We start from the raw sequence: 12,985 nt of genomic DNA on the forward strand, positions 1-12,985 counted from the left end.
TCAGGCTGAGAGGCAAACTGCCTGACCAGAAACCTTGGTTAATCAGCATTACCAGTAAATTTTGCTTGTGAATATCTTGACTGATGCTGGTCCACTATCCCAGACCTAACCAGCATGGAAACAATTTCTGTACATCTATACTGCAACTTTAGTGTTAATTTTGATGGATGAGTTTCTTTATCACGATTTTGAAAACCCAAGTGTTATTGAGATATTTGTGGTACCTCTCAGGTTCAGGTATCGGTTCCTCCTCTTCAAAAGGAGGAGATGGAGGTAGACTCTCAATCTTCATTTCCTCTTCTAGAGGTTCCTCCATGTGAAAGTCATCTTCTTGAAGTGGAGGTTCCTCCTCTATTGGTGGCTCTACTGTGGGCAGTTTCTCTTCTGTTGGGGTTGGAGTTTTAGGTTCTGGTGCAGGAGGTTGGGAGTTTATTGTTGGGACAGGAGTGGGAACCTCAGGGGATTTGGTCGTAGGTGGAGGCATCTGTTGGGTCACAGGAGCAGGAGGTTGAGCCATTGGAGGCTGGGATTGTGTTGGGACTGGTTGAGGTGGAGGTTGGGATTGAGTTGTTGGTGCAGGAGGTGGAGGGGTAGGAGTAGACCCACCCAACCCAAACACGGCAGTCAATGGCTTAGCCATGGCGAAGAAGGACTGAACCGAAGGGATCGGGCCTGAGGATTGCTGTTGGGGTGGTGGCTGTTTTTGGGGAGCGGGAACTTGCTGGTTTGGGGGTTTGGCTGGAGCTTGGGGTTGTGTCTGATTAGGCGGTTGAACTGGAGGTTGGCTGGCATTTTGAGACTGTTGGTGAAGTGATGCCTGTTTCTCCAAAGGAGGTCTGGTGGTTGATGGGACGTCCATTGCTGGGGCGGTGCTGGTAGGAGTGGGGGTGAACGGAAGCTCTTGGTCCTCTTCCAGCGGATACGATTCTTCCTCCTCATAGTGGAAGTCCTCCTCACCCTCGTACATGTCCACCTCCTCTGGATACAGGTCAGCATCTTCTTCCTCATACAGAGCTTCTTCTTCTCCTCCATCCTTACTGTAGGCGCATTCGTCGCTGTATGCGCCCTGCGTCTCATCCCAGTCGGGCGAGCCCTTGCTGTAGGACACAGACGAGTGGCAGGAGTGGTAAGAGTCATTCTCATCATAGAGTTCTCGCTCAGGGTATTCTTCACTCAGTTGAGAACTGCAACGACTGAGCTCAGCTGAGGATGCATAGCTTCCGGTCGGGCTGGAGAAGGATGAAAAGTGCCGAAAGATTAGGCAGAACAAGAGAAACAGATTGGCATGCTTTTTGTATTTTGGGAAGACTAAAATTCAGAAAATCTACAAATATTTTAAACAAGTTATTTGGTCATTGTTGACTAACCCTAACCCTACATCTCTTCCTCCAGTATTATCCGAATGCATTTTATTTTTAACAGCAGCTACGCTAATTATTTCTCTATTTGTTTCTCTGTTTCTTTAGTAACTAGGAATTACACAAGATTCAGTCTGGATTCAGAATACCCAAGAAGAGATGATGCCAACCCCTCAGAGGACCGCCGATGATGCCAGCCTTGAAACAACATACAGCACTACACACATTTTCTACAAGTTTGATTGCAATGCATAATCACTACACCATTATTATTTTTAATATTTATATCATATGTACATCGACTTAACATACAGTAGTCACCACTAACAAGCTACTAAATATATTGTGGTAGCCTACATTTTTGTACAGCTGCTTTGCAACGATTTGTTTTGTGAAAAGCGCTATACAAATAAACTTGAATTGAATTGAATTGAATTTTATTTCAGATACTACAATGCAAAAAGTGATTTTTATCCTCAGTATTTTTGTCTTGTTTTATTTTAGTATAAATATCTAAATATTCTTAAATCCAGATATTTTGACTTAATATGCACAATGACATTAGATAAGAAGTCTTATTTTCTAAAAAAAATAAATAAAGTGAATTTATGCATTTAAAAAGCTGGAAAAAAAAATATCTCCCAATTGGGTCAAAAAAATAAACCAGTTGAATATATTTTTGTTTTTTTGACCCCACTGACAGATATTTTCATTTTCTTCTCCAATTTTAGGCAACTTTTTTCGAAATATCAAATCTCAACTCTTGCAAACAATACTTATCTTATGTCATTTTGCATTACAGGTAAATACATCTTGATGGAATGTTTAGATTTTTGTTCTGAAAAATAATAAAATAATAAGAGAAAAGTGTTTTTATGCCTATAAAAATTGGGGGAAAAATATTTAAATGGTGTATTTTCATCCCCCATTTTAAACATCTTTTGTGCAAATATTTTTTCTAATTTTAAGCATAAACTCAAATCAACTTGAAAAGCAAGCCTTGAAAACAAGGCTTATCTTATGTCATTTTGCATTACAAGTAAATATATCTTGATTTAGGAATGTTTAGATTTTTTTGTTCTGAAAAAAATAAGATAAAAATATTATTGTGACATAAGATAACAAGTCATATTTTCTAAAAACTTGATCAAAATGAAGTGAATTTATGCTTATAAAAAATTGGGGGGCAAAAGTCTTGAAATGGGGTCAGGTTTTCTTTAAATTAATTTTATTTTTCTGACCCCACTGACAGATATTTTTCATTTTCTTCCCCATTTTAAACAATTTTTTCCATATATTTTTCTAATTTTAAGCATTAACTCAGTTAATTTCAATTCAACTCAACTCACTGAATTTTGATGAATTTCTTGAAAACAACACTTATCTTATGTTGTTTTACATTACAAGTTAATGCATCTTGATTTAGGAATGTTTAGATTTTTGCTCTGAAAAATAAGAGAAAATATTATTGTGACATAAGAAAAGAAGTAAATTTATACTTTTGGGTAAAAAATTTTGGGTAAAAAAATCAAAGCTTAATATTTACTTGAGAGGCACTATGCATTAGATAAGAACTTGAAGTTTTGTTTTCTGAGAAACTGATCAAAATGAAGTGTGTTTATGCTTAGAATCAGAAAAATATCTGCCAATGTGGTCAGAAAAAAAAAACGTTTTCCCTTTGAATTAAATTTATTTTTCCGACCCATTTTAATCAATTCATCTCACTTGAAGACACTTTTTAAAATATTTTTTCTGATTTTAAGTATAAACACACAATTTTGTTATTTTGCATCTAAAGGAAATGCATCTTGATTTATAAACATTTAGATATTTGTAATGGAAAACAAGACTTAAGATAATAAGTCTTAAGATTTTTTTCCCCCTGTGCTTCTGTACTAATCTATCTTATAATTAAAACTTTGCACTGAACACAGCGAAAAAGAGCTAGGGCAGAAGATACAAGAGGGGTTAGTCCTACTACTACAACTGCTTTTCTTATCGCAAACAGGGCTGATCCAGGAACAGATCCATTGAGCCCTTAAGCAAGTCATGCTGATGTCAAGTATTTTTATAAATCAATGAAAACTCGTCTCTTTGAATAATGGAAGCGAAACAAAGGAGACAGTAGAATTGAAAGGTCTTTGCCAGGTGAAAAAGAGTAGCAGAAAAAAGGGAGAGATAAAAGACACGCTGATCAGACATGATGAATGATTCCATTACAGAAAGAACGAGCAAACCGACACTCTCACACCTGCTGAGAAACACCTTCACACTCTTACGCCGTATCGATTCACTGTCGTGATTGTTTCAGGGTTGTTTCATTAATAATGAATGAATCGTTTAACCAAACAGAAAACCAAAGCGTCATACACTCTAGTGTTGCACGATATACCAGGTATCCCAATACCCTGCTTTAAAAAAACGGTACGATTATACATTTTACTAGTACCAGCATGGGCGACATTAGGGGCCCTAAAGATATAAAACAGTTCAAGTATAAAACAATGTTAGTTTAAATGTTAAACCTAGATAAATATGTGCTTTTAGGTGCATATCCAAGTTTGTGCAGAGAGTGGAAGCTGCGCTGAAGGACACCAAACACAAAACGTTACAAACAGTGCTTTTGTAAAATAAAGAAAACAAACACGCGCTTTCTGTCGTCTGGTTCTTGAAAACGAAACTCAGTGAATACTTGCCTCACAGACATGATAAATATATCTATAGAAAGCTTTAAATTATTATTTAACTAAATAAAACAGATCAAAAACACAATTCGGAACTGTAGGGTGTACTTTAATTTGTGTGCACTTAACAAAACGTTACAAACAGTGCTTTTATAAAATAAAGTAAACAAACACGCGCTTTCTGCCGTTTCGTTCTTGGACAGGAGCGCTTCACAAAAATGAACCGAAACTCAGCGAATACATGCCTCACAGACATGACACATATATCTATAGAAAGCTTTAAAATATTACTTAAGGGAATAAAACAAATCGAAAACAAAAATTCTTTTATTATGTAAAGATGCATTTCTCTCTAAAGGCGCATCCAAAAAGGAAATAGCAAATCAGGATCTTTGCGACACTGACTCAGAATACACTAGTTTATTAATAAATAATTCAAGTATATCCTTACTCTTTCCCCATGACACATTCATTGTTATTTATTTTTCCCTGTGCTTTGTGGCAAGTTTCAGCCTATTGCGTGAGATTTAACACAGATCTCTTCCAGCTGCACACTAAACTAGGACACTAAACACAAAATGTTACAGTGCTTTTATAAAATAAAGAAAACAAACATGTGCTTTCTGCCGTCTCGTTCTTGAACAGGAGTGCTTCACAAAAATGAACCGAAACTCAGTGAATACTTGCCTCACAGACATGATAAATATATCTATTGAAAGCTTTAAATTATTATTTAACAAAATAAAACAAATCAAAAACAAAAACATAATTCAGAACTGTAGGGTGTACTTTTATTTGTGTGCACTCAACAAAACGTTACAAACAGTGCTTTTATAAAATAAAGAAAACAAACATGATGCGCTTTCTGCCGTCTGTTTCTTGAACAGGAGCGCTTCACAAAAATGAACTGGAACGCAGCGAATACATGCCTCACGGACATGATAAATATATCTATAGATATGTCTTGTGTGAAGTCTCATGAAAATTAGGTTCATTTTTTTTTCTTCACCATAATTGATGCATGTCTAAATTAACCCTTATGCGGTCTTCGTATTGGAATCACACTCATGGTCTTTGGGGTCTAACAAAACTTAAATTTTGTAACAAAATAATAGTTAAAAAATATATATAATTATTTTTTTCCTATTTATTAATGTTTTTGCTCCACGATTGTGCAGTTTTCGTAGGATTTATGCTATTTTTTAAATATATATAAATTATTAAATAATTATTAAATGGGGATAACATGGATAATTTGATATGGTTTAGTGTAAGATTTTTGCCCATTTTTCGGAAAATGCAGTTTTAAAAGTAAAAAAATATAACTTTTACCACTAGATGGCTGCAGAGCACTACTATTGACTAATTGCTATTTGACCAACAATAAGATATTTTTTCACAAGTTTTTTTCAGTTGAGTACATATCTACATATTATGAAATCACAATTATAACAATAAAAAATGCTTTTTGTCAAAGTTAAGCATTTTTTGTACTGAAACAAAACCAGTTCTATTACATATTGAGTAGCAGTACACAACATGAACATAAGAATGCAACAACAACATCTTTTTTTTTTCTTTTTTTTGACAAATTATAAGAGAGCAGTTTTTATGGTCTCCAAATGTAGTCCTGTGTGTTTCATGATATGTAGATATGAACTCAACTGAAAAAAAACTTGTGAAAAGATATCTTTCAGGTGGTCAAATAGCAAAAAGCATATAGTGGAGCTCTGCAGCCACCTACTGGTAAAATTATTTTTTTTTACGTTTAAAACTGGATTTTCCAAAAGATGGGCAAAAATCTTACACTAAACCATGTGAAATTATCCATTTTATCCCCATGAATGAAATTTAGACATGTGGGTTTTTTATGAAAGGGAATTTTACAAAAAAAGCTGTTTTTGTATAAAAACCTATAAAAAATATTAATTATTAAAATCCTCCAAAAACTGTACACTTGAGGAGTAAAAACATTAATAAACAGGAAAATAACATTTGTTTTGTTTTTTTAACTAATATTTTGTAACAAAAATTGCATTTTGTTGCCTGGGGTCTCCACAAACGTGAGTATTTTTTTCACACTAACATAAAATCAAGCTATCATTCCAATTTATTTTTTTATTTGTAGATCAAGATAGTGTTGACTGATTTACAAAGTCTCATACCATTTAGACAAAGGCAACATTTTTTTACATTTTAGCGAACGCCATTCGGGGTCCAGAAATCCCCCGAAGACCGCATAAGGGTTAAGGAGACGCTGATGCCCGGAAACAGTCCTGATGCTCGGCCCGAGTCTGAACTATGACATAAAAACTGTCCCGAAGCCCAGCCCTGGGGTGTAAAAAAAGTCTAAAATGCAGCGCTTTTGTACAAAAAAAAAAAAACTGGCCAAGATATATTTTAAACATATACTAAATATTTTCCCAATTGAAAACATATTTTGTTTAAACCTTAACCTTGCTCTCTTTCTCCTCACCTAACGCCTCTCTGGTGATCGTAGTCAAGGTCGCAGTTGTTGATGGAGTGCGAGTAGGGGGCGCGGGGACTGCGGTGCTGGTGGCTCATGGGATACTGGTGGACCGAGGCATTGGGTTGAGATGTGGTGTAAAACGGCGGCGGGATACTGTTACTGGTCTCACTGCGGTAATCACTGTCTCGGTCGTCCATCGCACTGTCTGGATCATTGTCTGTACACACATGCAGATCAAAGACACATTTGTATTTGGGTCAAAGACGAAAAAGGCTTTAAGAGTTAAAACAATAAATGTAAAACTGCTTAAACTCATTATTGTTTTAAAAAAATAATCAAAAGTTTTTTGTTTAATTTAATTGCATTTCTGTTTTTGTTTTTCAAAGCGAAAAATAAATATCATACATGTTTCCCTACTTTACAGAAGACACCCATTAAAACGTCATTCAGTGTAACAATCTTGTCAGGCATATTTAATATTCTACATTTTTAGAATTTGCCACTATTCTAGGTTTTGCCAATTTGTCAGTAAAATATTTTAACTCATTTAAAACACAATTTAATTGAATGTGCTCCCTTTTTCTTTAATTTATTTTAATATGCACAAGTCAGAATAAGCATTTTCTTTAAATTTTTACATAAATGTTGTTACACTGAATGACAATGCAACATTATTTCAAACTAATTTTGACATTTTACTCTCCAAAAATTTATTTGAAACCTTAAAATAGACACTTTACTTATATTTAATGGGCTTTCTATGGACATAAAATCACTTTTGTACATTTCTTTTGACGTGGACATCTTAACGTCTTTGACCCATTTACTAAACTATTAGAAAGACCAATAAAACACAACACACATCTGTCATAGTACATGGTATTTACATTGGTAAATGTTGAGTTTTTAATGACATTTTGCTTCCAACCCTAGTCAAAAAGTAATAGAATAAAAATGCATTTTTTATACTAAGTATAGTTTTAGTCTATTAACATATTTACTGACATTATTGATATAAAAATGATTAAAAAATGATTTTTAAAAAAGTTGTAATTCAACTTACTTTAGAGTACTACTTGTGCACAATGCACATTTCTTAATATTAAGCTTAAACTATGTTTTAATCTCACTATAATATGGATTGTGTGATTTCTAAATAATACCAGTGTTTAAATGCAAAATATTTAAAGTGTACCTAAAGTATACTTGCAATAGTTCCACTTTAGCACAATCAAATATACTTAAGTATATCTATAGTTGGACTTCTCAGCAATTAAAGTGCATTAAAATTTGTCATTCCGATTTAGCAGACTTTACATATATACCAGTTTAGTATACTAAAAGTACAACTGCAGGGTATTTTTATTAAGTACATATGTAAATGTATTTGTAGTATAGTTAGCATGACATAAATCTATTTTAAGCATAATTTTTTTTCACTATAGGGATAACATGTCTTCTTTCAGACTATAGTTAAAAAAGAAAACACTGAAAATACCCATTTAAGTGTTCATTTTAAAGTTCATTTCTTAATTTTTTTTTTTCCTTTATTTTAGCACCACTTACATTCACCAAACTTAAACAGTTTTATTCCTTTCTATACTCTATATAGGGATTTTTCATATATCATTTAACTGATTTCATATTCCTAAAAACATGATTTATTTTTCTGGCTTTTTACAGTATTTTCTGATTTAGGGAGTTATAAAAACAGTTTCACCTTTCAGTTTTGAATTTGTTGAATACAGTGCCTTGCAAAAGTATTCATACCCCTTCATTTTTTTCACGTTTTGTTGCAGCATTATGTTAAACTGCTTTAAATTACTTTTTTTTCCACATCAATCTACATCTCATACACCATAATGACAAAGCACAAAACAGGTTAGTGACAACTTTGCAAATTTATTAGAAATAAAAAACTGAAAAGATCCCGTTGCATAAGTATTCATACCCTTTTCTGAAAAAAAAAAAAACACTTGAAATTGAGCTCAGGAGCATTCATATTGCTTCTAGATGTTCCTACACTTGGAGTGGAGTTAAACTGTGGCAAATTCATTTGAATGAGTCTGATTTAGAAAGACACACACCTCTCAGAAAAGGTCTAACAGCTGAAAATGCAGCTCAGAGCAAAAACCAAGATAACTGCCTGTAGAGCTCAGTGCAGACTTGCGTTAAGGCAATGATCTAGGGAAGAGTTCAGAAACAAATCTGCTGCATTGAAGGTTGACAGAAGCATTCTCCATAATGGAAGACGACTGGAACAACTAGGACTCTAGAAAATGTCTGCCAGCCCCCATCCAAGCTGACAGAGATGGAGAGGTGAAAAGGTGAGGCAAAGAATGGCAGATAATTGCCAAATGCAGATGTGCAAAGCTTGTTACATCAGACCCAAAAAGACTTGAGGCTGTAAAGGTGCTTCAACTATGTACTGAGTTAAGGGTATGAATACTTATGCAATGTACTTATTCCAGTGTTTTATTTTTAACAAATTAGTAATTTGCAAATCTGGTTTTGCTTTGTCATTATTATGGTGTATGGAGTGTAAATTGATGTGGGGGGAAAACTAATTTAAAGCAGTTTAACATAATGCTGCAACAAAACAAAACGTGAAAAAAATGAAGGGCTATGAATACTTTTGCAAGGTACTGCACATCGACACACAACACTTGTAAAGCCTGAGAAATATGGCATATAAAAGAAAAAAAAATCCAAAATATTTGAATGTGCACAAAAAAATTAACAAAATGCTAAATAATTTTACTGCCTTCAACTTCAACACTCTTAAAAATAAAGGTTCCAAAAGGGTGTTTTTGCAGTGATGCCATAGAAGAACCATTTTTGGTTCCTCAAAGAGCCGTTCAGTGAACAGACCCATTTAAAAAGAACTTTTTAAAAATCTAAAGAACCTTTTTTGACTATAAAGAACCGTTTCTGCATTTGAAAGGTTCCATGGATGTTCAAGGTTCTCCATAGAACCATTGATGCCAATAAAGAACCTTTATTTTTTAAGAGTGTAAGTTTTGTGGAACAAATGGCAGATGATTAATCGGTTTATTTGTGAAATATCTGTCAGTGTGAAAACTGTATTAGCCTCCACAGCACATAAAGCATGAGTGTGTTTGTTTATCAGGCATGAAACACTTGTTGAGTGAGAAAATCCACCCTGGTGACCTTAACTTAAAACCAATAGGAAAGCAGATGTCAGATTAATGAGTTCGTAATGACAGATATATATATATATATATATATATATATATAAACTTACTCTGCTGCTCGCCCCACCAGTTACCTGTGAGAGACAAGAGAAGACAGAGAATTATCAATAATGCAGTGCCAAAGTTTAACCTGAGTTTGCCCTGAAAAGTAAACACTATAGAGTGTTCACAGAGTTGTTCAATAACAACAGTAAACAGAAAGTGTGAGCAATGGACAATATAGTGCTAATTATTAATTTTTATACAACTTTCAAAACTACTACTATTTTCAGTCAATTGCTATTAAAACTAATACTACTAGACTTAACCATGCAGATTTCTTTGATTACATTTGTACTTGCCCTGCCAGCATTTTTAGATACAAATAACACACTTATGCTGGAAAAATATGGCATCTGTTTGTATTTTCCAATGCAATGTAAAGAAGAAAATCATAAGTCACTAATTAGCAGAATTCACGATGTTTGATACATATTAATAAAAGCAAAAAAAAAAAAAAAAAAAAAGGTTTGCAAGGCATAAAAACAAAAAGAATGTTATTAAATGTTACTGCTATTAATTATTAAAAGTGAAAGAGAATTTAAAATGTTACAACATTTTACAATATTACAAGAAGTTACAATATTTCTATTTCAAATAAATGCTCTTCTTATGAACTTTCTATTCATTTGTGAATCCTGGAAAGTAAAATGCATCACATTTCCACAAAAATATTTGTCAGCACAACTGTTTTCAACATTGATAATAATCAGAAATGTTTAGTGAGCAGGAAATCAGCATATTAGAATGATTTATGAAAGATCATGTGACACTAAAAAACAGTTTAAAAAAGTACAAAAGTTTGTCAAGATAAACTTTAAGTTGGCTTGAAAAAGCCTGATCAGAACGTGTGAAAAAGTAAAAAAAAAAATTTAAAAAGGTTTTTAAAAAGTTAAAAAAGTTTTAGAAATTGTAGAAATGTTATGGTTTTCAGTCAAAAAAAGACTGAAGTTTAAAGTAGTTTTAAATCTTAAAAGTTTTGAGGACAATACAGTCTGACAGATAGCTGGATGGATAAATAGATAGCATGTAATACCATGTTGCTAGCATGTTTTTAACTTATTTAGCATGAAGCTAGCATAATTAGAAAGTTACTAGCGTGTTGCTAGCATTTTTCTAGCATGATTAGTATGTTGCTAACATGTTTTTAGCATGTTTGTAACATGGTTAATATGTCAGTAGCATGTTGCTAGCTTGTTTTTAACATCATTAACATGTTAGCAAGTTAATAGCATGTTGCTAGCATGATTAGCATGTTGTTAGCATGTTTCTAGCATGTTTCTTACATTTTTGTAACATGATTAATGTCAATAGCATGTTGCTAGCATGATTAGCATGTATTAGCACGTTTCTAGCACGTTTCTAAAATTTTTGTAACATGATTGATGTCAATAGCATGTTGCTAGCATGATTAGCATGTTGTTAGCATGTTTCTAGCATGTTTCTAACATTTTTGTAACATGATTGATGTCAATAGCATGTTGCTAGCATGATTAGCATGTTCTTAGCACGTTTCTAGCACGTTTCTAACATTTTTGTAACATGATTAATGTCAATAGCATGTTGCTAGCATGATTAGCATGTTGTTAGCATGTTTCTAGCATGTTTCTAACATTTTTGTAACATGATTGATGTCAATAGCATGTTGCTAGCATGATTAGCATGTTATTAGCACGTTTCTAGCACGTTTCTAACATTTTTGTAACATGATTGATGTCAATAGCATGTTGCTAGCATGATTAGCATGTTGTTAGCATGTTTCTAGCACGTTTCTAACATTTTTGTAACATGATTGATGTCAATAGCATGTTGCTAGCATGATTAGCATGTTGTTAGCATGTTTCTAGCACGTTTCTAACATTTTTGTAACATGATTGATGTCAATAGCATGTTGCTAGCATGATTAGCATGTTGTTAGCATGTTTCTAGCACGTTTATAACATTTTTGTAACATGATTAATGTCAATAGCATGTTGCTAGCATGATTAGCATGTTGTTAGCATGTTTCTAGCATGTTTCTTACATTTTTGTAACATGATTAATGTCAAAAGCATGTTGCTAGCATGATTAGCATGTATTAGCACGTTTCTAGCACGTTTCTAAAATTTTTGTAACATGATTGATGTCAATAGCATGTTGCTAGCATGATTAGCATGTTGTTAGCATGTTTCTAGCATGTTTCTAACATTTTTGTAACATGATTGATGTCAATAGCATGTTGCTAGCATGATTAGCATGTTCTTAGCACGTTTCTAGCACGTTTCTAACATTTTTGTAACATGATTAATGTCAATAGCATGTTGCTAGCATGATTAGCATGTTGTTAGCATGTTTCTAGCATGTTTCTAACATTTTTGTAACATGATTGATGTCAATAGCATGTTGTTAGCATGATTAGCATGTTATTAGCACGTTTCTAGCACGTTTCTAACATTTTTGTAACATGATTGATGTCAATAGCATGTTGCTAGCATGATTAGCATGTTGTTAGCATGTTTCTAGCACGTTTCTAACATTTTTGTAACATGATTGATGTCAATAGCATGTTGCTAGCATGATTAGCATGTTATTAGCACGTTTCTAGCACGTTTCTAACATTTTTGTAACATGATTGATGTCAATAGCATGTTGCTAGCATGATTAGCATGTTGTTAGCATGTTTCTAGCATGTTTCTTACATTTTTGTAACAAGATTAATGTCAATAGCATGTTGCTAGCATGATTAGCATGTATTAGCACGTTTCTAGCACATTTCTAACATTTTTGTAACATGATTGATGTCAATAGCATGTTGCTAGCATGATTAGCATGTTGTTAGCATGTTTCTAGCATGTTTCTAACATTTTTGTAACATGATTGATGTCAATAGCATGTTGCTAGCATGATTAGCATGTTGTTAGCATGTTTCTAGCATGTTTCTAACATTTTTGTAACATGATTGATGTCAATAGCATGTTGCTAGCATGATTAGCATGTTATTAGCACGTTTCTAGCACGTTTCTAACATTTTTGTAACATGATTGATGTCAATAGCATGTTGCTAGCATGATTAGCATGTTGTTAGCATTTTTTTAGCACGTTTCTAACATTTTTGTAACATGATTGATGTCAATAGCATGTTGCTAGCATGATTAGCATGTTGTTAGCATGTTTCTAGCACGTTTCTAACATTTTTGTAACATGATTGATGTCAATAGCATGTTGCTAGCATGATTAGCA

At 33.4% G+C, this 12,985-nt stretch overlaps 1 protein-coding gene across 1 annotated transcript in view; it reads right to left on the reverse strand.

Annotated features, from left to right (window-relative positions):
- LOC141343800 (protein unc-13 homolog A) overlaps positions 1-12,985 on the reverse strand; it is a 155,619-nt gene that overhangs the window by 103,941 nt on the left and 38,693 nt on the right. Inside the window, exons 10-12 of the mRNA XM_073848445.1 lie at positions 9,778-9,801; positions 6,519-6,729; positions 225-1,229 (exon numbers count right to left, since the gene is read on the reverse strand). Coding sequence (XP_073704546.1) covers positions 225-1,229; positions 6,519-6,729; positions 9,778-9,801 — 1,240 coding nt within the window. The remainder of the gene's footprint in view (positions 1-224; positions 1,230-6,518; positions 6,730-9,777; positions 9,802-12,985) is intronic.

Source organism: Garra rufa, chromosome 10 (genome assembly GCF_049309525.1).
Source record: "Garra rufa chromosome 10, GarRuf1.0, whole genome shotgun sequence".
Lineage (NCBI taxonomy): Eukaryota > Metazoa > Chordata > Actinopteri > Cypriniformes > Cyprinidae > Garra > Garra rufa.